The 25115-nt window shown below is 48.0% G+C and overlaps 2 protein-coding genes across 6 annotated transcripts in view; one reads left to right on the top strand and one right to left on the bottom strand.

Moving 5' to 3' along the window:
- RNF214 (ring finger protein 214) overlaps nucleotides 1-2710 on the top strand; it is a 36604-nt gene extending 33894 nt beyond the window's left edge. For both annotated transcript variants that reach the window (XM_008053650.1, XM_021710251.1), the window contains exons 12-14: nucleotides 180-284; nucleotides 1132-1227; nucleotides 2090-2710. In XM_008053650.1, the coding sequence (XP_008051841.1) occupies nucleotides 180-284; nucleotides 1132-1227; nucleotides 2090-2155 (267 nt within the window). In that variant the 3' untranslated portion in view covers nucleotides 2156-2710. The remainder of the gene's footprint in view (nucleotides 1-179; nucleotides 285-1131; nucleotides 1228-2089) is intronic.
- Nucleotides 2711-4922: 2212 nt separating this feature from the next.
- The window catches only part of BACE1 (beta-secretase 1), a 28622-nt gene continuing 8429 nt past the window's right edge, over nucleotides 4923-25115 (bottom strand). The window contains exons 2-9 of one of the 4 annotated variants that reach the window (XM_008053651.1): nucleotides 14123-14211; nucleotides 12108-12324; nucleotides 11475-11612; nucleotides 10183-10317; nucleotides 8957-9058; nucleotides 8137-8286; nucleotides 7703-7874; nucleotides 4923-7063 (exon numbers count right to left, since the gene is read on the bottom strand). In XM_008053651.1, coding sequence (XP_008051842.1) covers nucleotides 6822-7063; nucleotides 7703-7874; nucleotides 8137-8286; nucleotides 8957-9058; nucleotides 10183-10317; nucleotides 11475-11612; nucleotides 12108-12324; nucleotides 14123-14211 — 1245 coding nt within the window. In that variant the 3' untranslated portion in view covers nucleotides 4923-6821. The remainder of the gene's footprint in view (nucleotides 7064-7702; nucleotides 7875-8136; nucleotides 8287-8956; nucleotides 9059-10182; nucleotides 10318-11474; nucleotides 11613-12107; nucleotides 12325-14122; nucleotides 14212-25115) is intronic. The other 3 variants (XM_021710252.1, XM_021710253.1, XM_021710254.1) reach the window with 3 other exon arrangements.

Genomic DNA, 25115 nt, shown 5'->3' with positions numbered 1-25115 from the left:
CCTACTGGGATGGTGGGAAAGAGGCAGATTTCAGAAAAATCGGGGGTAGGAAGAAACATTCCAGTCAGGGGTAGTTGGTCTGCTTTCTTCTTTTGCTGGACTGGGAAATAAGTGGTTTTTGTTGTGTGCTTTGATTCTCAGACTTTCTGCCCTTACTCTGACAATGTTTCTACCCACAGCCACTTGGTCGGATCCGGGCCTTGTTCCCTGCTCCACTGGCCCAAATCAGTACCCCAATGTTCTTGCCTTCTGCCCAAGTTTCATATTCTGGAAGGTCTTCACATGTAAGATACTTTTTCTTTGAACAGTGGGATATGAAGAAGCTGGAGTGAGGGAGTGGGTTTACAAGTGGAGTGCAGGAAGAAACCATTAGTTGGGTTGTTTGTAGCCCTACTGGGAAAATGGAAGGATTTTAGGCAAGACTATGTTTGGACTTTTATTTATTTATTTTTTTGAGTCAGAGTCTCACTTTGTCACCCACGCTGGAGTGCTCACAGCCACCGCAGCCTCAGTCTACAGTGCTAGGTGATCCTTCTGCCTCAGCCTTCCAAATAGCTGGAACTACAGGCATGTCCCACCACACCCGGCTAATTTTTTTTTTTTTTTTTTTTGAGTTGGAGTCTCATTCCATCACCCAGGCTGAAGTGCAGTGGCATGCTTGCGGCCACCCCAGCATAGACCTGCTGGGTTCAGGCTATGCTTCTGCCTCAGGCCTTCCAAGTAGCTGGAACTACAGGCACGTGCTACCATGCCCCACTAATTTTTTGGTTTATTGTAGAGAAGAGGTCTCGCCATGTTGCCCAGGCTGTTCTCAAACCTGTGGGCTCAGGCAATGCCCTCACCTCAGCCTCCCACAGTGCTAGGATTACAGGCTTGAGCCATCGCTTATTTTTTTATTTATTGTAGAGACAAGGTCTCGCCAAGTTGTCCAGGCTCGTCTTGAACTCTGGGCTCAGGCAGTCCTCTGACCTCAGCCTCCCCATGCTGAGATTACAGGCGTGAGCCACCGCACCCAGCTTAGACTTTTATTTCTTTTGGTGGAAAATCTTTTTGCCACATGGAATGTGGGCACAAAAAGCAAGGAGATCCAGAGGCTCCTTAACCTTTAGACTATACCTCCCCTATTCCTAGGCTCCAGTCACCTATAAGCTGTGTTTAATGTGCCAGAAACTTGTCCCACCCAGTGAGCTGCATCCAATGGCATGTACCCATGTGCTGCACAAGGAGGTGAGTGCCATAGACCTTCCTTGTTTTCTACTTTCTTTCTTGACAACTGAGATAATTTTTCTTGAACATTTTACTGTTAGTGCTCATCATTAATATCTAATCATAACTTGTGGGTTAAAAATTAGCACAATTCAGAATACTGCAGTTAGAATCTCCCAGCTGCTTTTTACCCCATTCTCTTCAGGAGACTGGAACACTAGGAAGTCACTTCCTTGGAAAATTGACAAGAGATAATCCCACATATCTAACTGTTGTTCAAATATAGCATTAAGAGACTTTGCTTAGATGAGAGGAATAGAATGGGAACCTGAGTAGGGAGATTAGTAACTCCATTAACAGAATAGCTTGAAGGTCTGCCTGTTAGAGATTATCTACAGACTGGCAAGTCATGTCCTAATCACTTAGTATGTCACCAGGCAGAGTTAAGTTTCTTAGCGTCAGAGATGATTCCTTCTTAACTATTTTGTTTTGTTCATTTTGTTTTTCTAATAAGTAGAAACTGACTTTACATCTAAATTCTATGTAAGAAAAAGTCTTGAATAAGATTTGAGGGTGGTAGGTATTAGGAGAAAGAAGCTCGTCTCAGGCTAATGGATTGTGAGAGGGAGCAAGCCATCCTAGATACTCAACAAAAAGCAGCTTCATGAACAGTTTTATTAGCTACTTGTTATCTTCCTTATAAAAAGGATAGGTTCACCTGCTCTGAAGATTCTGTAGGGATAAGAGCCATTGAAACGGCCCTTCTAATACCGCATAGTAAGAACTTCTCCGACGTAGGCCTTGGTGAACCTCATTGGCACTCTCTCCTTCCTTCCCTTCATCTTGCCAGATAAACCTGAGGTATGTCTTTCTTTCTTTCCAGTGCATCAAATTCTGGGCCCAGACCAACACAAAAGACACTTGTCCCTTTTGTCCATCTTATAAGTGACGGACCTGACTGGGGAGGAAGAAGAGGAGAAACTGATGTGAACAGGAAGCGCGGGTTCAAGATTCTAAAACTCTATATTTATACAGTGACATATACTCATGCCATGTACATTTTTATTATATAGGTGATGTGTGTATAGAAAGTCTGTATTCAAATGTTCGTAAATGAAAGTATGTATATTATGCAGAAGCAATCTGTTCCCCCTCATCTTGTAATTCCTTTGGGGGATGCAGATTGCAAGGAAGCTGATTTTAGTTTGGCCTTGAAATTATGATATCCCTGCCCAAGGCTGTTTTCAAATACAATATAAAAACCATCTAGGAAGCTGCTGTTGCTCTAAGGCCATCCTGCTTTGGTTTAGCTCAGCCTCTAGTCCATTTTCTTATGGCTCATGCAGATCTGAAGCCTGGTGCTCACCCGCTGTCCAACCAGATGCCTTGCTTATTGAAAGCCTCCAGAAGCCTCAGTATTGTTTTGGCTACTCTATTCCACAGGGATGAAATGAGACTCTGAGGAAGAAAATGTAACCCTAATAGTTTGACTTTTCATTGAATATTTTACTGTGTTAACGCTCATTATTTATACATAGACATTAGGTTTACAGAATTTTCTGCTTCACATCAGCAAAATTCACAGTCCAAGAATAACAACATAATCAGGTCCCATTGCCTCCACACCCCCCACAAGCTTCTAACCACCTTTCTTCCTGGACAGAAATTAGCACAACCCACAGGTTTTTCCTTCCCTTGCCACCAGTGGCTTGGCTTCTAATCAAGCTCTGACATGCCAACATTGTGACGTCCTCACCCCTTCCTATTCACTTCTGGTCTCCTAGTCTAGCTAGCCCCCTCCCCCCTGAAGGTTAAGGCAGTTGGTTCACAACCAAGTTGTTTGGTGACCTTGGGTGAGCTCCAGACAGGCACTGGGGTGAGGAGATGTTTGTGCAAAATTACTTGCAGAATGATCTTGGGATGCTAGGTTTTAAGTTTTGACGCAAGAAAGCTATGGGGGACATGTTTCCTGTCCTGGGAAAAATGGAGACCAAAGTTAAATGAAGACACAAGTTTGGATTTCAAGTTTAAAAATCATTTGTTCTGTGGATAGTTATTAGAACTAAGTCATTTTTCCACTTCTGCTTATTGCACTTCTGGTTTTTAGGTTTTATACCTGGGAAAGCTGTGACTCTATTAGAACTTTGAATCTTTTCCTATCCTTTTATCTTTACTTACTCCTACAGGGAATAGCTTCAGCTCCCTTCTCTTTTGGAATTAAGTAAAAACTAAGAGCTAATTAAAAAAAAAAATTGGCTCCAGGGAAAAGACATCATTATATTACCAACAACTGAATTTTTTCCATTCTGGGATCTGGAAAAGCTTTTTGGTACTAGCAGTACATATCAGGATAGTAAAGACTTTTCCTTTCAGATCCAACTAGATTCTCTCCTCTCTGGTTTTGTTACTGCTTTCCTTCTTTGTCTTTTATTCTTGCCTAGCTGCTCATAGATGAATTCTTTCTCTTGTCTCTTGCTTTACTTGCCTAGATTTATTTGACCAGCATCAGCTTAAGAAGCTGGACTTCCTAGGGCCTTGGCATCTGTAAGGTGATGGAGTGGTCCAAGTACTCAGTTTCTTAGAGCTCAGATGATGCACTTTCTTTGGTTCATGAAATATCACTGTCTCCAGTTTGGTGGCTGTCACGAACAGAAAAGGTAGCAAAATGGAAGACCAGCTCTTTTTGTTCTTTTCCTTTAGAAGGATTCTTTTTCATCTTGTAATCTTAAGATTTTTCTCTCCCCTCAACTTTGCAGCTGCCTTGGGCCACCTGCAGTATTTTTCAGTATCCCTTGAAAATTAAGAAATTGGAAATGAGTATAAAGAATATTGTTTCTTGGCTGGGCGCAGTGGCTCACGCCTATAATCCCAACACTTTGGAAGGCCAAGGCCAATGTGGGAGAATTGCTTGAGGCCAGGCCTGGGCAACAAAGTGAGACCCCATCTCCACACACACAAAAAAGCCCCAGCTACTCAGGAGGCTGAGGCAGAAGGATCCCTAGAGCCCAAGAGTTTGGAGCTGCAGTGAGCTATGATCGCGCCACTGCAGTCCAGCCTAGGCGACAAAGCAAGACCCTGTCTCAAAAAATAAAATAAAAATACATAAAAGAACATTGTTTTTTTCCCCAAAATCTTTGAAGCCAGAGGAGTAGAGAAAGAAAAAAGGAACAAGTGAGGAGGGAGGTCTTAACTGCCTCCCAGTAAAGACCCTGGAAGGCCAACTCTAGCAGGAGGGTAAGTGGAGAGTGGTGCATGGGGGCCTCAGTGTTACTCTTCTCTTTCTTGTCAGGATCAATGAGACAGCAACATGTAAGCTTTGGCCACCCCTATTCTCCCTTCACCCTCCATCCACTGGCCTGCAATGGTGCAGCCACACAGACCAATGGAAAGGCCCCAAATGCAATGAGTGGAGTGCGACAGTCATTTTTCAGGAGTAGAATTGAAAAATAGAGACATATAATACATATTTTTACAAGCAAGAAGCTGTTGTCATGATTTTTTTTTTTTTACACTTAAGAGTTCATAGTTTCAGGGTAGAAAGGAAGTAACTATAAAAAGAAAAATAAATGCAAGTTTTCTTTTAAAAAAATAATAGGACAGTGGGACTTACTAATGAAAGGGTTGAGTTTTATGCCCTGGAAAGGGCTGGGAAAAAGCCAGTTTTCCCCAACATGGGTAGAAATTATAAAGTAAGATGTGGCATTTTCATTTCATGGTAGCAATTCTGGAAGTTTATTTACACAGTAAGATCTGAGCTGGAAGTGAACAGTCTCTAGTCTTCCTGCCAGTCCTTGTTGTTATGGGGGTGTTCCCAGTCAGCCAAAGCAGCACCAAGTGCAGCAGGAATGAAGAGAACCCAGATAAAAAACCGTGACTCAGTATTCTTGTTTTATTGGATTATGGCTTGTGGGCAGCTGGCTGAGGCCAGGAACTCCAGAGGCCTCCTTATATTTCCCTCTCCCTCACCAGGTAATTCCACACTTGGCAGGTCCCATACCTGGAAGTGGTATGTGTTGACCAGAGAGGAATAGAATGTAGTGGGTATACCAGGAAAATTCAGCTCTTCCCACTAACACTGATATCATAGTCTACTGTGTTAGAACTGATAAGGAGGTAATGAATTCAATCCCCACTGCCTAGCCCAAGAACCAGCCTGGGTACCCATGTACTATTAGGAATGGGGAGTAGAGAGCAGGATGGGGGAAAAGATGGCCTTCATCAAGGGGCTCTTGTGAAGGAAATAAGGAAGCCCTGAGGCTGCCATCCTTTCTTCAGGCAACCTTGATACTGAAGGCAATGATGTTAGACCCAGACAGTCTTGCATTTCAGACACTCTCGGTATATAATACTAGTGTCACTGTGATGCCTTAAATAAATGGAGGGGCCCTTAGAGAAGGTGAGAAGGCAATGAAACTGCTCTGTATTACATGAAGATCTTACCACTTCTTACGGCCGAACAGGAAGAAATCCAGGCAGAGGTATAGGGCATCAGCCCTATAGCTGCTGAATTAATCGTCAGGATTCTGCTTTGAAGGATTAAGTAGGAGAGGTATCCTAGCTATTCCTTTTAGCACCTCAGCTGCAAAGCTCCAGAAAAATAGGAATTTGGGGGAAGGAGTGAACCTGTGACCAGGAAGACAGAGCCCAGCCCTGCTTATATTCCAGCTGCTCTCCCATAGGGCACCTGGAGCTTAAGGGTTAGGATATTTCAGCACTGCCTATCATATGCAGAATTAAGAGTTCAGGTAGAGACAAGTGGAGTTAATAAGATAGAAATTATGTTAAGTGGAACTTCTTAGTGGGCACTTTTCACTTATGAGAGCTAAAAAAGAGCTCTTTGGCTAGATGAGCCCTTCTTCCCATCTTACTTTTGGTCAGGCTGCAACCACAGAAAAGAAAATACTGGGCAACAATACCCATCTTATGAGCTGGGATTCTGTCTTGGAGATGAGGTCTAAAACTGGGACTGGGAGTGGTTGTGTTTCTGCCTTTCCTAGCTTTGATCTCACTATCCCCATCTTTGTATTTCTTCTCCTATTTCTAACCGCTCCCATTTGTACATAAGTTCAGTATAATTATTTTTTGTCTAATTCAAAAGGGAATCTGCACCAATGTTAAGCGTATTTATACAGTCCCTATCTCTAAAGCAAATAGCAAACTGCATCCTCTCCCACTAACTTTGGTCAGCAGGGAAACAAGATTGGCCCCTTCTCTACCATGGTACCACAGGGACACACACCAGGGTAAGCTGGGGGTGATGCCAGTACTTCTAGAACTATGAAAATAAGAATACTTTGGGTTGGAGAATTTGAAGGAATGGTGGGCAAAGGTTCAGGGCTGAAGTTTCAAGCAGCAGAGTTTCCCATCTTAAGTTTGAGGTGACCAAGAGCATTCCCACCACCAAAGTGCTTCTTCCCTCTCCTGTTTCTACAGGTGCAATCCCTATAACCCACCTTGCCATCTTTTCCTTTTCTGTCAAGGCAGAGGCATTTGGTGGGTGAGTAAGGGTCCTGAGGTACTCTGGCCACAGATGCCACCTGTGTCTCCTACTTATGACCAGAGGGAACCACCCAAATGTGGTCCAGGGAATCTCCATCTTCTGCCCTTGGGCCTCCTCACTTCAGCAGGGAGATGTCATCAGCAAAGTCATCGTGCTGATGGCGCAGGCAGCGGAGGCAGCGCCACTGACACACCATGAGGCAGAGTGGCAGCATGAAGAGGGCGCAGATGGCGGCCATGACATAGGCTATGGTCATGAGGGTGGATTCATCTGTCTGTGGAATGTTGTAGCCACAGTCTTCCATGTCCGGGGTGACAAAAGGACCTTCCACCGCTGCCGTCCTGAACTCATCGTGCACTAGGGAGAGGGTAGATGAGAATGGGCAGCTCTCACTGACATAGAGCAGTCTGGGTTATACACCAAAAAGAACTTCCTGATGGTGAACTTTGAACTCAACCCCTGCGGGTTTATCGAATTTCCCAGGAGATGTTTAGGGGCAGGTCAGAAAGCCAGTGTCGGCTAGAGGTCTGTCTCCCTTCCCAGGTTACTGGAAGTCACAGCCCTTCCCTGCAGATCCATTCAGTAGGAATGATATCAAAAGTCAGTAATTCTGAGCTGAGCAAAATTAAGTCCTTGTACCTAGTAAAGTACTTTCTGCTGCTTGCTTTAATCCCCCTGCAAAACTCTGCCACTTTGCCGAAGCTCACCATGTGGCAGCTGACAGGGTCACCATAGACTTAGCCTGCTGCCCTTGCATCTAGCGCTTCCCAAGGTGCCTAGGCAACTCTTGCTGCCAATCCAGGTAGGGGTAACCTACATGGTAGGCAATGCCCAAAAAGGACAAGCACTGGCACTAGTTTTTGCACAAGATGCCGACTGTGGCTTGAGCAACTGTTACTACCTTCAAAATGACAGGGGCCCAAGCATCCTGACTGCTGACAGGACAGGAAGAATATGAATATACTGACCCCACACCCTCATCCCTGGCATTCTCACCATGGCAAGCACTGACAGCAAAGCCAATTCGTTTCCGGGCGCGGTCAAAGACAACGTAGAAGCCCTCCATGATAACAGCTCCCATGACAGTGCCTGTGGACGACTGTGAGATGGCAAACTTGTAACAGTCATCTTGGGACGTGGCCACATCTTCCACTGGCCGCAAGTATTGCTAGAGATAAGCAGTCACAGGGTGAGAATGCCTTCCTCCCTCCATCCTTCACCCCCCCTCTGCCTTCTAGGCATTTGCCCTCAAGTAACGCTTCCCTTTGCCATCCCTGAGCTCCGAGGGGCTGGGTTTTCCAAGACCCCTTCCCTACTGGACACTCATCTATTTTGTCTTCCAGGTTCTGAGAAGCCATAACTGTTCACTATCTCTCAATATGTCCTTTGCCCCCTTACTGGGATCCCACTGGCTCAGGTTGGGGACATACCTGTGGAAGGATGGTGATGCGGAAGGACTGATTGGTGACCTCACCCATTAGGTAGAGTGAGATGACTGGGAAAATGTTCCAAGGGGTGGTGCCTGCTTGCCAGCACACCAGCTGTTCTCCTAGCCAGAACCCATCGGGGAACTTCTCCGTCTGTGTGGGCAAGAAGGAGGTAACAATGAGGAAATGGCTTCCTCACCGTCTCACCTCTCCTATTTTCCGTTGACACTGGGCTCTTCATTTGCTTTTTCAGTTAAATGTCCAAAGTAGGGAAAGGTAAATTGCAACTGAAGGATTAAAGGAAGACAATAGGAGGCTGAGGTCAAACATTTGTGCCAGGGGATTATTTGAGGAGCAAACTGAGACCCATAAAGGAAAAAGCGTGTTGTTTTTTGAGTCAGGGGTCTCACTCTGTCGCCCAGGCTGAAGTGCAGTAGCAAGATCATGGCTCACAGCAGCTTTGACCTCCTGGGCTCAGACTATCCTTCCACCTCAGCCTCTCGGGTTGCTAGGACTATTGGCACATGCCACCACACCTGGCTAATTGTGTGTGTGTGTGTGTGTGTGTAGAGATGAGGTCTCACTCTGTTGCCTAAGGTGGTCTCGAACTCCTGGGCTCAACGAGGCTCAGCCTCCTGCCTTGGCCTCCCAAAGTGCTGAGATTACAGGTATGAGCCACCGTGCCTGACTGGGGAAAGTATTTTAGAGTTCTGTGTGGAAGGACCTAAGTAGAGACATCTTGACTCTTGCTGAGGAATGTGACTCTCACTGACTTCCTCTGACACTATGCCATCTCTTTTACCCCCATCCTTAGTCCACTGACCGAGGAGGCTGCCTTGATGGATTTGACTGCAGCTTCAAATACTTTCTTGGGCAGACGAAGGTTGGTGGTGCCACTGTCCACGATGCTTTTGTCATAGTTGTACTAGGAGTGAGAAGAGAGAGCTAGAAGAGTCAAAAGCTTTTTTTGATGCTAAGTTCTGGGCAGAGTTGGAGGGGTGAGTCTGACTGCTTAGGGGTCCTGCCTGGGTTGTTGTCCTGGCTTTTAGCTTTGCTACTTCGTAATTACCTCCTTAGACAATTAACCTCTGTGTCTCAGTTACTTTGTCTCTAAAATTAGAATAAAAATACCATCTACCTCAAAGAGTTATTATAAGGATTATATAAATGAACACATCTAAAGCACTTAGAATAATGCCCAGCAGATAGGAGGCACTCAAAGGCACTCCTAGGTGGGCAGGTATTATCAAATCTTAAAAATAAAAACACCTTCTATAGTGTTTTCTTTTTTTTTTTTTTTTGAGTTGGAGTCTCACTCTGTCGCCCAGACTGGAGTGCAGTGGCACACTCCTGGCCACTGCAGCCTCGACCTGCTGGGCTCCAGTGATCCTTCCGCCTCAGCCTTCCAAGTAGCTGGAACTACAGGCGCGCACTACCATGCCCGGCTAAGTGTTTTCAGCTTTTCGTATATTTATATCTATTCTAACCAAACATACATAAGACTATGTAAGGAAAACCAAATGGTGTAGCTACTATTTATTGGACACTGCCAAGCTTAGGGATAAACACTCTCTGATATTGACAAGCTGTGGGATCATTGCTTTTACCTCTGTTTTGCAAATAAGGAGACTGCAATGCAGAATAGTAACTTACCTAAGAGTTGATAGCTAGTGTCATCGCTATGTTCAAACCCAGGTCTTTCTGACCCCAAAGATAGACTCTTCTGTTATATCACCCTGCCTGGCAAACGGCTTGCCCAAGGCCATGAAGCAAGGTAGTGACTAGCGTCCAGGCATCAGACCTAGCTCCATGCTTTTGGTCATCACTAAGCCCTAAGCCCTGTGGTCCCTGGAGAAGTGCTTTGCCAGTCCCTAGCCCCAAACCTCAGGTCCAGCTGTGTGACCATTAAGCTCCTGCCTGTTCTAGGCTCAGCATCCAACCCTTCCTACAGGTCTTGCACCTCTGGCTCATCCTTCCAATCTCATAACCAGGGTCTTCCCTCAGTATTGCCTGCCCTCACTACCCCCGAGTCCCCATTGGTCTTGTTACCTCCTTGCAGTCCATTTTCAGATCTTGTCCATTGATCTCCACCCGTACAATGATTACCTCATAATACCACTCCCGCCGAATGGGTGTATACCAGAGACTGCCCGTGTACAGTGAGTGGTCGATACCCCCGATGATCTAGGGGAAAAAAGAGGCAGGTACCCGTGTCCCACACAGAAGGAGAGCAAGTCACCTGGAGACCCAGCAATAAGATCAGTCAATTCTTGGGGTGGCAAGGTCTTCTACAGAGTACCCGTCTCATCTTCCTGCTTCTAATCAAATCATGCTCAAAAGTGATATATAGTTTCTTACATATGTTCAGGAGAAGAGATTTTTCAAGATTTTTAATTATTTGTTTCAGAATCACACAGTTCTTGATACAAAATAATTTAAACCTAAACTGGCAAAATAAATGTTGAATGAACAGTTGCTTCTATTTTAAGTTTTATTTTCTCTGCTTATTGGAAAACCATTCACCATTGTCCTGATTAGTTGATTAATAGACTTAAATGCCTTACATCTCTGCCTTCTGACTGTCAGACTAAATAACCTTTTTTTTTCTTTTTTTTTTTGAGGCAGGGTCTTGCTACATTGCTCAGGCTGGTCTCAAACTCCTGGGCTTAAGTGATCCTTCTGCTTCAGCCTCCCAAGCAGCTGGGACCACGGGTACATGCTACCACGCCTGGTACAGATTGAATACTCTTATTCCATGGATTTTATTTTCATTTCCTTTGAAATTTTCCTAATCACTCCAATCCTTTCCAAGTTTACCATGGGTGCCTCAAATCCTTTCTAGAATAACGCAGGGAAGAATGGAAAAAGAAAAGAAAATATAAAGAGTTTTTGCCGGGCTCAGTGGCTCAGCCTGTAATCCCGCACCTTTGGGAGGCTAAGGTGAGTGGATTGCCTGAACCTGCGGGTTCGAGACCTGCCTGGGCAACTTGGTGAGACCTCATCTCTACAACAAATAAAAAATTAGCTGGGCATGGTAGTGCGCGCATGTAGTTCCAGCTACTTGGAAGGCTGAGGCAGACAGATCACCGGAGCCCAGCAGGTCAAGGCTTCAGTGGCCAGGAGTGGCCATTGCATTCCAGTCTGGGCGACAGAGTGAGACTCCAACTCAAAAAAAAAAAATATATATATATATACATATATATATATATATATATGAAGAGCTTTCTCTTGATTCTACTTAGTGGATCCAAGACTGCAGTGTAGCCTTGAGGGAGGAGGCCCCATAGCACCCATCCCTCTCTCTTGATGCCAGGACCATCCCTCCCTGAGGACCTACTCACCATGCTCCCTCCAACTGAAGCCAATACTTCTGACTGATTGAGGGGGAAGCCAGCACCACAAAGCTGCAGGGAGAAGAGGTTGGGAACGTGGGTCTGCTTTACCAGGGAGTCAAAGAAGGGCTCCAGGGAGTCGTCGGGCTGTGGCAGAAAGAGGCAAAAAGTGAATCCATTGGCCCTAATGGGGAGAGGCCAGTGGAATGCAAAAGCAAAAGCAGGGATGTTCCTTGGGAAAGACCATCCTGAGGTGATGAGATTTGGCAGAGAAGGTTAGCAAGAGACACTGATAGTGCAAACAGGACAGTACTAATGGGCTCACAGACCCATAGATCTCTGATCCCCATATGCCTCTGCTTCAGATTTATGAGGGCCTTTATTATTCTTAAATATCTTAAATAGAAACCACAGCCTATTCCTGTACCTATCAGCACTTCTCTCACTTAGTTCTGCCCTCTATAGGGCTGAAATTCAGACTTCCTCCCTTTCCCCATCACATAATCCTTTAAACTGACATGCTTCCCTCCTTAGTCAATCCCTTCCCCTAACTCCTTCGCTCTCTCCTAACTCCTTCCCTGTGTAGCATGCAGCGTGCAATGTGCAGACCCAGTGTGTGGGGTCAGTCTTTGTTCCTCTCACCCTGGCAATCTCAGCGTAGGCCAGCCCCAGGATGCCCTCCCAGTTGGAGCCATTGATGAAGAACTTGTCTGATTCAGTGATGGCAGCGATGTTGGCACGCACAGTGACGTTGGGGCCATGGGGGATGCTCACCAGGTCGGTGCCCAGCTCCCCTTCCCACTTGCCCTGGGTGTAGGGCACATACACGCCCTTCCGGAGGTCCCGGTATGTGCTGGACCTGTAGAAAGGAGGCAGAGATCTGTGAGTGCATAATCACAAGTGGCATAGGGATTCAGCACCGTCTCTCAGGGGCATCCTAGAGTCTTCACTTAGGCTGCTCAGCCCTAACCTCCCTAAGCCCACCCCCAGAGCTTCTGGCAAAGTGGCCTTGCAAACAGATGAGGGGAGCTATGGCCGGGGCTCGCTCTCTGTCTTCATAGCTCATATTCCTAGATCTTGAGCCCAGGCTCTGCAAAGAACAAGCCTGTGCTTTGTGCATTGTGCCTACTGCTGCTGTGGGACAGCAAGCGAGCATCTCTTCCTCCCCCTGGCTCCATGACACTCCCAGAGAAAAGGAGCCATTGACTCTCTTGCTGCCTTGGGACCCGGTGGTACCATCTGAGTGGTAGAGAAAATGCCTGGCAGGGTGAATGTGGAACTCTACAGCAAGTTCTTCTAGAGAAGGGACTTGCACAAGCATCTCAGTAAAGCAGGTCAGTCTTACACACCACTCTGGGACACATGCTTGTGAATGTGTGATACCTCCACCTGGGTTTAAACACAACACCGGCTGGGCACAGGGGCTTGTGCTTGTAATCCCAGCACTTCAGGAGGCTGAGACAGGAGGATTGCTTGAGCCCAGGAGTTTGAGACCAGCCCAGACAATACAGCAAGACCTCGTCTCTACAAAAAATTAAAAAATTAAAAAATTAGCCAGGCATGGTGGTGCAGTCCCAGCCTGTAGTCCCAGCTACTCAGGAGGCTGAGGCAGAAGGATCACCTGAGCCCAGGAAGTTGAAGCTGCCATGAGGCTGCGATCATATTGCTGTACTCCAGCATGAACAACAGAATGAGATGCTAACTCAAAACAAAAAAATCACACCACTAACCAGGGCTTGTGAGTGTGGTAGATGGCAATGATGGGACTGGTATGAGGACCTGGAATGCCCTTGAATTGATCCTGCCTGTGCCCTGCCACCCTCACTGTCTCTTTTAAATAGAGATGTTATAGGGGAAGGGGCCAGAGAAGGCAGGGCATGGAGAAAGTGGGTTTTGCACCTGCCTAGAAGTCTAGGGACAGGCTTTAGCCTTTCCTCGTGCTTTCACACAGAGTGTCGGACACCAGGCGTCCTCCCATCACTTCCTCTTCCTGCTTGTATGCTAAAGAGCCTTCCAGATCATCCCTCACTTGCTTCTCTTGCCTTAAAAACCCACTTTAGCCCTCCCTTCCACCAGTAAGCTGAGTCTAGCTGGTGGCACTCGGGTGGTGGTTGGAAGAGAATATTTTAGCTTTCAGTCCCTGATTCTGGTCCAGGCAGTGGGGTTTGAGAAAGATCCTTTCCTTCATGCCCTCGGACTGTGCAAAGCCATCTATAGGGGCCCCTGGGTGACAGCACAGCAAAGGGAGCTCTCACTGCAGCCTGTTCAGCCTAGACTTAGCTGGGGTTGTCAGAAGACGGTCACAGTGAGAGTGTGGGATGAAGACCCCTCACCTCCCGGCCCAGGCAGAGAGAACGAGCCCTGAGGCAGCTCTCAGCTCTGGGCGTTCTCCCTCCTTTCTCCCTCCCACAGGCAGTTACCCTGTCTCAGGGCTAAAACACTTCTTGGCTGCTGCTTAGTTCCCCCTTTCCCATACTATACCTCCTCAAACCACTCCTTCACCCTGTCTCTCCAGCTTACTGTGGCCTTTTTTCCCTTCCCCAGAAAGAAGAAAGGATCCAAGGATCAAATCTTTCTCCCTAAAACCTTTCCCCTGGCCCTTCATGACCTTGAATCCTTGGAGAAGGAACCTCCCCAAGGCTCTCCCCAGGACTCACAGCTGCCTCTGGTAGTAGCGATGCAGGAAAGGGTGGGGGGCAGCCCCCACTGCAAAGTTACTGCTGCCCGTGTCCACCAGGATGTTGAGCTGTTAGAGAAAGGGGAGAGAAAAGATGATAGAGACAGGAGGCTCTGACTCACCACCTTTATGATCCCTCTCCCCCTAGCCAGAGTCTCCCCTTGGCATGTCCAGGGTGAAGCTTCCACGATGCTGGACTGGCTACACTGGCCCTGGCTAGTACCAGGACCAAAGACAGGATCTAGGGTCCTATGGTTTTGTAGGGGCCAAAGGAGTACTTCCCTTTGCCCTCCAAAGGTTCACTGAAAAATCAACTGATAAAAGGCAGATTAATAGGAGAAAAGGCATCCATATTAATTAATGTGCACAGTCATACAAAATATAAGAACTCAAAGAAATGACCAGATGGTTGATGCTTTATACCATCTTGAGGTTACAGAAAGAATTGAGGCTTGGACCATGGCAAGACAGATTAAGGGAAGGAGAGGAGAGACGACCTGGCTAGCCAAGGTGGTCTTGCTATGAAGGTGAAATCTCACAGGTAGCAGTCCTCAGAACAAATGGCACATGTTTCTTTCAGACTTTTAAAGGTACCAGACTCTCTGTTAATCTTTCCTAGATCCAGACCAGGGAGGGCCTCAGAGAAGGCCTGGCTATATCAATGCAGATTTTTCTCTACATATGTAATTCTCCCCAGAAAAGACTTTGCAGGGTTACTTCTGAACAGGTTCCCTGAACAGCCATCTCAAAATATGTCAAAAAGGTCCAGGCACAGTGGCTCATACCTATAATCCCAGCACTTTGGGAGGCTGAGGCGAGAGGATGCCTGAGCCCACGGGTTCGAGACCAGCCTGGGCAACTTGGCCAGACCTCATCTCTACAATAAATCAAAAATTAGCCGGGCATGGTGGTGTGTGCCTGTATTTCCAGCTACTTGGAAGGCTGAGATGGAAGGATCACCTGAGTCCAGCAGGTCAAGTCTGTGGTGGCTGTGAGCATGCCACTGCACTCCAGCTTGGGCAACAGAGACTCTGACTCAAAAAAAAAAAAGTCAAGCATATTTTGGGGCGAAATATTTTGGCTTCCTTCAGTGCCTTCAACATGGCCTCAGCAATGTGTCTGCTTCAGGCTGTAGAATCAACCTCTTGCACGTCATCAGAGCCTCATTTTGTGTGTGTGTGTGTGTGTGTGTGTGTCCATTTCCATTTCTCTCCACCACCACATCTTGTACCTGACAGTCTTCAGAGCCCCGCCCCTCCTTTTCTGGATCTCCCAGGAAGCAGCCTGGCTTTTCTGCTCCAGCTCAGAGAAGAGCTATTCTAGGAGCTGGCACTGGTGAGGGGAACTGTGAGGACCAGGATGGTACATCAGTGCCCATGTGTGGGGTTCTGACCCTGCCACCAGAATGTGACTCCCCAGGCAGGGCTCTCTTTCTCGGAGGTGACTCAGACCTATGTGTCCTACTGTCAGAAATTGTGGGGAGCCAGGACCCTTGTAAGATGTCCTGGTGAAAATCCATCTTGTCAGGGCCCAGGGTTTGGCTAAGTGAATACGGACAGGTGTCTTCGTGGTATTCCTTGTTGTCTGGCACCTTCTAGCATCTCTTCTACCTGGTCCTTTTTTCCTCCTCTGATGGCCTGACCCCTCCTTTGAATGTCTGCTATATTCTCACAGGCAAAAAACGGGAAGGCTCCTGTCCTCAGAATGGTCATCTGTGCTTTGAATCTCTTTTGCCAACTATCTGTGTGCAGCACCTCAGCTCTTCCTTTGGGGCCTTCATTTCTGTATCTCCTCTCTTCAGTGCAGTGAAATCAGCCAACCTTGGTTTTGGTGCAGGCTCTGACCTTTTAACCTTGAGCAGGTCACTGTGCTCTGGGCTTCAGTTTCATCCTGCCTGCCAGCTCCTCTCCAGCTCCTTCCTGCTCCCAGTGGTGCCTCTGTGGTTGTGCTGGCTATCACCCCCCACCCCCACCCCAGTGCCTGCTTGGGCTTCCTGGCTTCCCTCACATCCCCAAGACTCCTCTGCACTGTCTCCAGGCCCTCTGACCCTGCTTCCTCCCTCCTGGTCTGGTTCCCATTTCCCTCCCTGCCCTTCTTCCACTACCTCTGCCCTGGTCTCTCCCTGGTCTCTGGGCAGCCACCAGCTCCAGATGTTGTGCTTTCAGAGAAAATCAATAGAGCCAGGAGGCTCCCCGGTTCAGATTTCAATCAACCAGGTTAATGATTAAAAAGGCTTTTTCACCTATCCCCTCCAGAGGGCCCCTCCCCCACCTCCCAGTACTGGGCTCCCAGTGCAGGGGGTTGATCTTATATTGACAGGGCTCCCTCTATCACTGGACCCCAAAGGAAGAGGGTGTCCTCCACAACGGGTCCCTGTGGCCTGTCCAAGGGAGGGACTACCTGGCCAGTTCTAGCAAAACATGACCATGTCTACACTGGAATGGGGCTTTGGCCTGGGGCCTCCTGCTGTTCCAGTAGTGTCCCTACCCCCGAATTCCTCTCCTCTCCTGCAGGTCACTCCCTGGGCACTCTGATGGCTCTTCCAGTCCCAGCCCTTCCTCCTCCACCTAAGGGGACCAAGCTCAGAAAGCAAAGATCCTCTTCACTCCAGTCCTCCTCACCCATCCACCTACCAGGGAGGCCCCACTGCTCTCAGCCTCCCCTCCACCCTCTACACACAAAAAAGGGAAACCAAAATAAACAGCTGAGCTTCCCTCCAGAGCAAATGTCCTGGCAGTCCATCTGTTTGCCCTTTGTGGTGTGATTGTGCCCCTGAGGTAAGTAATCGCTGGTCCTGTGCTTCAACATTTTTAAGCAGAGCCCCTGGGCAGCCGCCAGGCAACCCTTCTCCCTTCCCACTGGGGTGGAGGCCTTTTACAGGGCAGGGGCCTGAGGCAGGACTGAGCCACGCACTCCTCATTAAACAGGGCAGTTAAGGGCAGCTCTACTGGGAGAAATGCACGGTGGCAGGGCTGCGTGCACAGCAACTCATGTCACAGAACGGGGCCATCAGCTGGGACCGCCCTCATCTTCCGCAACCAATCATTCCTACCTGCCTGAGAGGCCTCAGCCAGTCCTTTCAGCTGGCCCTCTCTCTGGCTTGGTTGCCACCAGGGTTAGGGAGCCAACTCCCTCCTCATGCCCACTACCCTACTGATAAGCCCTTTTCCCTCCGGTGGACTCAACCACCCACCCTGCCCCCTACACCACCCAATCTGGATTCTTCCTATTGGCATTTACAAATGCTTGAGTCTCTTCATAAAAAAACAAACAAAAACTTCCTTAATCTCACATCCGCCTCCAGCTACCCTGTCTCTCCTCTCCCTTCACAACCAAAGCTCTCGGCCAAGCTGTCTTCATTTCTTCACCTCCCACTCATTCTCCACTCAGCTCATTCTAAAACCGAGTCTCGCCTCTATGCCTCCACTATAGAACAGCCCTTACTACCGTTACCAACGATTGCACGTCACCAAATACAAAAGATATTTTTCAAATCCATCCTCATCTTCCTTGACGTTTCAGGTCCTACCTTCTGACTCAGCTCCTTCTCAAGCTTGGCCTTGGCCCTCTTCCTTTCACATGACTCTCTCTCCCTTGGCCATCTCACCCAGGTCCCCATGACTCCCAAGCTTCTCGCTCTACCCTTTCTTCCTCTCTGAGATCTCAATGCACATTCTGAACTGCCTCAAAGACACCTCAAATTCAGGCTGTCCAAAGCTGATCTGACATGGTCCTGCCCCATCTGGCTGTCTTCCAGCGTTCCCTGTATTAGGAGTGGCGTCACCATCCATCTGTTCTGTAAGTCAATAGCGGCAGAGACACCCCGACACCTTCCTCTTCCACCTCATATCTCTATCTATTGCATCAACAAGTCCTGTCCAGTTCAGCTCATTGGATATCTCCTGAATTTATTCATTTCTTGCCATTTTGTCACCCCTGGGCCAGGTTATTATCATCTTACCCTGGAAAATCACCATAGCTTCCTAGCTCTAGACTCTTGGCACAACCACCCTTGACCTCTCCAATCTGTTTTCTGTACAGCGGCTGGAGTGACTTTTTTTTTTCTTTTTTCTTTTTTTGAGTTGGAGTCTCACTGTGTCGCCCAGACTGGAGTGCAGTGGCACGCTCCCGGCCACCGCAGCCTCCACCTGGTGGGCTCCAGTGATCCTTCCGTCTCAGCCTTCCAAGTAGCTGGAACTACAGGCACGTACTACCACATCCGGCTAATCTTTTGACTTATTGTAGAGATGAGGTCTCGCCAAGTTGCCCAGGTGGGTCTCGAACCCGCGGGCTTAGGCAATCCACTCACCTCAGCCTGGAGTGATCTTTTCAAAGTGCAAATTTGATCATGCTACCCTCCTTATGTCAATGGTTTCCCTTTGCTACTGAAATAGTAACACCAGCCTGAGAAACCTAGTGAGATGTCCTCTCCATAAAAAGTAGAAAAATTAGCCAGGTGTGGTGACACTTGCCTGTAGGCCCAGCTACTTTAGAAACTGAGGCGGGAGGATCACTTGAGCCTAGGAGGCCAAGGCTGCAGTGAGCTATGATTGCACCCCAACACTCCAGCCTGGGAAACAGAGCAAGATTCTGTCTCTACATTTCCTACAGGACATTTCCTACACCCCAAGCCTGCTAGCACACTGGCCTCATCTCCTTCCCTGCACCAGCCAGGTCCCACCCTCTGTGTTGCACAGGTCTCACTCTGCCTCGGTCCACCCTCCTTTCCATGTGCAGTTTGATCTGCTTGTCCCCTACTCATCCATCAGCCTGAGCTCAAAGGGACTTCCTCAAGGAGAGAGCCGAGGTCATGTTCTCTGATTCAAATGCTTCCACAGAACTTGCCATTCTAATTGCACACTGAATCTCACCTCCTCTCCTATATAATCTTTTTTAAACCCCCAAAGTGCCCTAGTAGGTATCCTAGCACCTGACAGTAATATTTCTTGAATGAGTGAATGGTTAAAGGAAAGAAAAGGTGAAAGAGCTAGTCTACTCTGGTTTGTGGGGGTGAGGAAGGGATCCCTCAGTGGCTCCCAAACCATAAGTGTAGCTCTGGCTCAATCCTGCCTTCCTCTAGCCTGGCCCCTGGCTTAATGCAGGAGGTGTGTGTTCAGGCAGCCTGTGGTCCCTAGAGCCATCTTGCATCTCTGTCTCAGGGGTCAGGCCAACCTAGGAGTCAGATGCCCAGGGGGTTGCAGCCTGGGGTCATGGCCAGGTCAGTGCCAGTCACTTAACAAACAAATGTGCCTCAGCCTAGGCAACAGAGCAAAACCTTATCTCTTAAAAAAAAAAATTAGCTGGGCATGGTGGCACACATCTGTAGTCCCAGCTACTTGGGAGGCTAAGGCAGGAGGATTGCTTGAGCCCAGGAGTTTGAGGCTGCAGTGAGCCATGATCGGGTCACTACACTCTAGCCTGGGTTACAGAGTGAGACCGACTCAAGAAACAAAATTAAAAAACCACAAGCCGGGCTCGGTGGCTCAGCCTGTAATCCCGCGCCTTTGGGAGGCTGAGGTGAGTGGATTGCCTGAGCCCACGGGTTCGAGACCCGCCTGGGCAGCGAGACCTCATCTCTACAATAAATCAAAAATTAGCTGGGTGTGGTAGCGCGCGCCTGTAGTTCCAGCTACTTGGAAGGTTGAGGCGGAAGGATCACAGGAGCCCAGCAGGTCAAGGCTGTGGTGGCCAGGAGTGGCCACTGCACTCCATTCGGGGCTACAGTGAGACTCCAACTCAAACAAACAAACAAACAAAAAACCCACAAATGTGCCCCTGGAGGGCTTGGAGGGAAATGCTAACAAGCCCCTCAGGGAAAGGCACATCTGCCTAAGTTTCCCTCTGCATGCTTCCTTAGGGTGCTCAGCAGTAGATCCTGGTTGATGAGACAGGTATGGAGCTGGCAAGTTTATTTATTTATTTATTTGTTTGTTTGTTTATTTATTTATTTATTTTTTGAGTTGGCGTCTCACTCTGTCACCCAGACTGGAGTGCAGTGGCCGCTCCCAGCCACTGCAGCCTCGACCTGCTGGGCTTCAGTGTTCCTTCCGCCTCAGCTTTCCAAGTAGCTGGAACTACGGGCGCACACTACCACATCCGGCTAATTTTTGATTTATTGTAGAGATGAGGTCTCGCCAAGTTGCTTGGGCAGGTCTCGAACCCGCGGGCTCCCAAAGCGCTGGGATTATAGGCTGAGCCACCGAGTCTGGCCAAGCTGGCAAGTTTAGAGTAAGCTCTTTGTTCCCTAAATCCCACCTGTCTTGGCCCCACCAAACAGACAGGGAGAGCTCAGATTCATCTGGATAAAAAGAGGCTTCAGGAGGCATCTGACCATGGACCTGGAGAGATGAGGACTCCTTCTGCTTTTCAACCATCTCTAGTTGTTGAGGATCTACAACCTTTCCTGAGAACCTGTCCCAGAACTGTACCTCTTCTGCAAGCCTCTGGAGTAGGGCTGTAGCTCCAATTCTTCCTATGAAGAGGAACTCCATTTTTCCCTCTGTGTGGGCCTCAGAGTTAATGAGGGAAGAGTTCTTGTATTGAGGTAAAACAAGCCTTTCTTCCATTGTATAGAAGAGGAAGCGGAGGCCCAGAGTGAGTAAGCAACTTGACCCATCATATACGACAAGCCACAAAGCTAGGAAAAGAACCCATTGGTTCTGACCAACCCTGTGGTCTTATCTCCTTGGCCTTCCTTTCTTTTCCATTTGGAAAGGAAGTGTGTGGCAGACTGGTACACTAATAAAACTGCCCACCCGCCAACCATCCATGCCCTTGTGTGATTTCTCTCTGACACTGACTCTGGACTTAGCCTGTGATTTGCTTTGACCAGTGTGACCTTGACCATCAGTAAATGGTACAAGAAGAGGCTTGGTAAGTGCTGGTGCACTGGGGACTGCCCTCTTGGAATGCTGTCTTGAGATTCTGTGAAGCAGCTCAGCCTTGCCTTCAAGAGGATGAAAGACTTCACGGTGCCAGAAGCTCAGCAGGCCTAGGTTAGTCCAGCCCCCAGCTGACCCGCCAGCTGAGTGTAGCCATGTGGATGAGCCCAGGGAGATCTGTAGAGTCACAAGCCAACCCACAGAGTTCTGAAAAACAAAATAACTCTTGTTTGAAGCCACTAAATTTGGGAGTAGTTTGTCCGTTTGTTTGCTTTTTTTTGAGCCAGGGTCTCAATGTCACCCAGGCTGGAGTTCAGCGGCATGACCGCTGCTCACCATAGCCTCAACCTCCTGGGCTCAGGCTATCATCCTCCTGTCTCCCAAGTAGCTGAGACTATACACACACACCACCATGCCTGGCTAATTTTTATATTTTTTGCAGAGACAAAGTCTCGCTACGTGGCCTAGGCTGGTCTCAAACTCCTGGGCTCAAACAGTCCTTCTGTCTCAGTTTCCCAAGGTGCTGGGACTATAAGCATGAGCCCCCGTATCCAGCCTGGAGTAGTTTGTTGCCCAGCATCAGATAACTGACACGATGACACAAACTATCAATTAAATCCTGGGATCCTTAACCTTGGAGGCATCTAACTAACCACAAGTGAACCTCAGTGAACATCTCTCAACCCTTCCTTCTTCCCCATGCATCTTGTGAAGTCTCCCCAAATCACAGTGCCTTTGCATACGATGTCTGAAACTCTCCCTCCCTGTTTTGTCTAATATCCACCCAACTTTCAAGTCACAACTGAAACATCTTTCCTCCCAAAGGTCTCGCTCTGATGTCCCAGCCAAGATTAGACCCCTCCTCTTACAGGCCCTTAGTAGCGTCCTGTATTTCTTTGTCTACCATTCACCAAACTTTCAGTCATCCATTTAATGTCCGTCTGTCCCACAGACTATGAGCTCCACATTTGTATCCTCCTCCTTCTTCTTTTTTTTTTTTTAATTTTTTGAGTCAGAGTCTCACTCTGTTGCCCAGGTTGAAGTGCAGTAGCATGATCAGGGCCACCGCAGCATCAACCTCCTGGGCTCAGGTGATCCTTCTGCCTCAGCCTCCCAAGTAGCTGGAATTACAAGTGCATGCCCCCACACCTGGCTAATTTTTTGATTGCTGTAGAGACAAGGTCTTGCCAAGTTGCTCAGGCTGGTCTCACATCCCTGGGATCAGGCAATCCTCTCTCCCTCCGCCCTCAAAGTGCTGGGATTACAGGTGTGAGCCACTGCGCCTGGTTTGTATCCTTATTACCTAACAATGACCTAGTCCCGAGTAGGTGCGCTGTTGTGTTTTTAACGGACAGTAATCGCCTCATTTCCTGCAGTTAGTTCCTGTGATCCTACAGACTCCTGCTGTTATTCTCAGCCCCAGGGTCCTGGCAGGGATGATTTTCAACAGGTACTCTGCATGGTCACTGGGCACAGTGACCACGACAACTGACACCAACCATACCCATGCATGTTGACTGAATATCCAGGGTCCTTTGGTTCTTGTATGCAATTTTTATACATACAGAAATACTTGTAGCTGGGCTCGGTGGCTCAGCCTGTAATCCTGCGCCTTTGGGAGGATGAGGTGAGTGGATTGCCTGAGCCCGCGGGTTCGAGACCCGCCTGGGCAGCGAGACCTCATCTCTACAATAAATCAAAAAATCAGCCGGGCGTCGTAGCGCGCGCCTGTAATTCCGGCTACTCGGAAGGCTGAGGCGGAAGGATCGCTGGAGCCTAGCAGATCGAGGCTGCGGTGGCTGGGAGCGGCCACTGCACTCCAGTCTGGGCGACAGAGTGAGACTCCAACTCAAAAAAAAAAAAAAAGAAGTACTTGTATTCTTGTTCACAATGACTATAAGTTGTAAATAAAACCGGACAAGTTTTTTTCATATATTTTCAAATGGAGCACACTACATAGAATTTATATACATTACAGCACCTTGACGTGTACAAAGGATTTAATATGAATAAAAAAGAAACTCAGCCATTTTTCAAAATTACCCAAACATATTTGTATCTTGAATGCGTAAGTATTAATCTGGTCCCGGATCCTTCTAAGTCAGCCTCCTCTGCATGAATATTCTAGACCTGAGCTTACCCAAGGCTGAGAGAAGGGAGCAAAGGAGGGAAGCAAAGAGCCCAAAGTCAACAACTGGGAGTGGCTTGTGGCCACCAGAGCACACGCTCCCGCCTCAAACTGAGTCTGGGTGATTGGATCCTGTCCAGGTCCTCCCTCCTTGTGCAAATCAGCTGACCTTACACAAATGGATGCCTTTCCCAGATAAAGACTCTGCCTTCCGCTTCACTCTCCAGGCTGTAGTTGGCAAGCCGTATCTGGGAGCAAGTGGGCTTCCTGGTTCCCCTTACCCACCTGGGGCTGGTTTTTTAAGTACTCCCAAAGTGGCTGGGTCTAAACCTTATCTAGTGTACCCTTCCCCTTTGGATGGGAAGCTCTGTTTCTCTCCAGTCCAACTAATATTTATCAGTGCTTCCTATTCAAATGAGATAATGGATGTGAATGGTCCAAACACAGTTCACCGCAGCCTCTACCTCCTGAGTAGCTCCCGAGTAGCTGAGACTACAGGTGTGTACCACCAGGCCCCACTAATCTTTTGATTTTTTTGTAGTGATGAGGTCTTACTGTGTGGCCCAGGCTGGTCTCAAACTCCTAGGCTCAAGCAATCCTCCCACCTTGGCCTCCCAAAGTGCTGGGATTACAGGTATGAGCCACCATGCCTGGCCTATGTGTCTGTTCTTAAAGAACAGATCTAACATAATGGTTCCCAAACTTGTGTTTGGTTTGTTTGTTTGTTTGTTTTAAACAGCAGAGCCCTTTTTCCAGTTATATACAGAATCCAAGTGCATAAAAGATAAAAAGACAGAGGTGTTCCATCTGAAGGAGCGGGTTGACATCCTGTCTCCCTCTCTTCCCTGTGCTGCTCTTGAGGCCTCTCTGTCACCTTTGGCCTTGACAGAATCCACCTGGAGAACCCCTGCTCCACAAGGTTATAACAGCTCTTCACCTCCTACTTTTCTTTTTTTTTTTTTTTGAGTTGGGAGTCTCACTCTGTTGTCCAGACTGGAGGGCAGTGGCACACTCACGGCCACTGCAGCCTTGACCTGCTGGGCTCAGGCAATCTTTCCGCCTCAGCCTTCCAAGTAGCTGGAACTACAGGTATGCACCACCACGCCTGGCTAATTTTTAAAAAATTTATTGTAGAGACATTGTCTCACCAAGTTGCCCAGGCTGGTTTCGAACCCCTGTACTCAGGCAATCCTCCCAAAGTGCTGGGATTATAGGCTTGTACCACCACACCCAACACCTCCAACTTTTCTTTGTCAGCCAGTCCTTCCTGTTGTCTAACCTTGCCCCACCTGAACCAAGGAACAGGTTAGACAAAGAGAGATAAATTTCCCAGAGGAAATTAGGAAGCGTTCAGACATTTAAAAATTACATTTTACTGCAGGCCAAGCTGGCAGCCTGTCCCACCCTGTCCCCAGCTTGTTTTGTTAACAAGTTAATCTAATCAGCCCTTCATGACCTTCATGACACAGACCCCATCAATATGGCAACAGTCATATGAGTGATGCACCCATTGGCCTGTCGTCCATCCCCTGACATCAGTACCTGTGCATACCTGTCCCCTCTGTGATGATGTGGAGTAGACCACCACCCGGTCACCTTAATGACCTGCCCCCACCAAAGGGAACAGCAATCGCCATTGTTTCGTTAAGCACTGGCCAGGCCATGTGTTCTTTGAGCTATGGTTGCCATGTTTTCTTAGTTTTGGCCCCCTCCCCTACCTTGGGGAGGTGAATCCTCTCTTTCTCTCTCTCTAATTTACTTTCTAAATAAACTTCACTTGAAAATTTTGTTGGCTGCTCTAAAATTCATTTTAGAAACAAGCCAAGTCGGGCTCGGTGGCTCAGCCTGTAATCCCGCGCATTGGGAGGCTGAGTGAGTGGGTTGCCTGGACAACTTGGCGAGACCTCATCTCTACAATAAATCAAAAAATTAGCCGGGCGTGGTAGCACACGCCTGTAGTTACA

This window comes from Carlito syrichta, unplaced genomic scaffold (genome assembly GCF_000164805.1).
Source record: "Carlito syrichta isolate Samal-C Ts95f unplaced genomic scaffold, Tarsius_syrichta-2.0.1 Scaffold288347, whole genome shotgun sequence".
In the NCBI taxonomy this organism is placed as follows: domain Eukaryota; kingdom Metazoa; phylum Chordata; class Mammalia; order Primates; family Tarsiidae; genus Carlito; species Carlito syrichta.
This window is presented reverse-complemented; position numbering and strand designations above follow the sequence as displayed.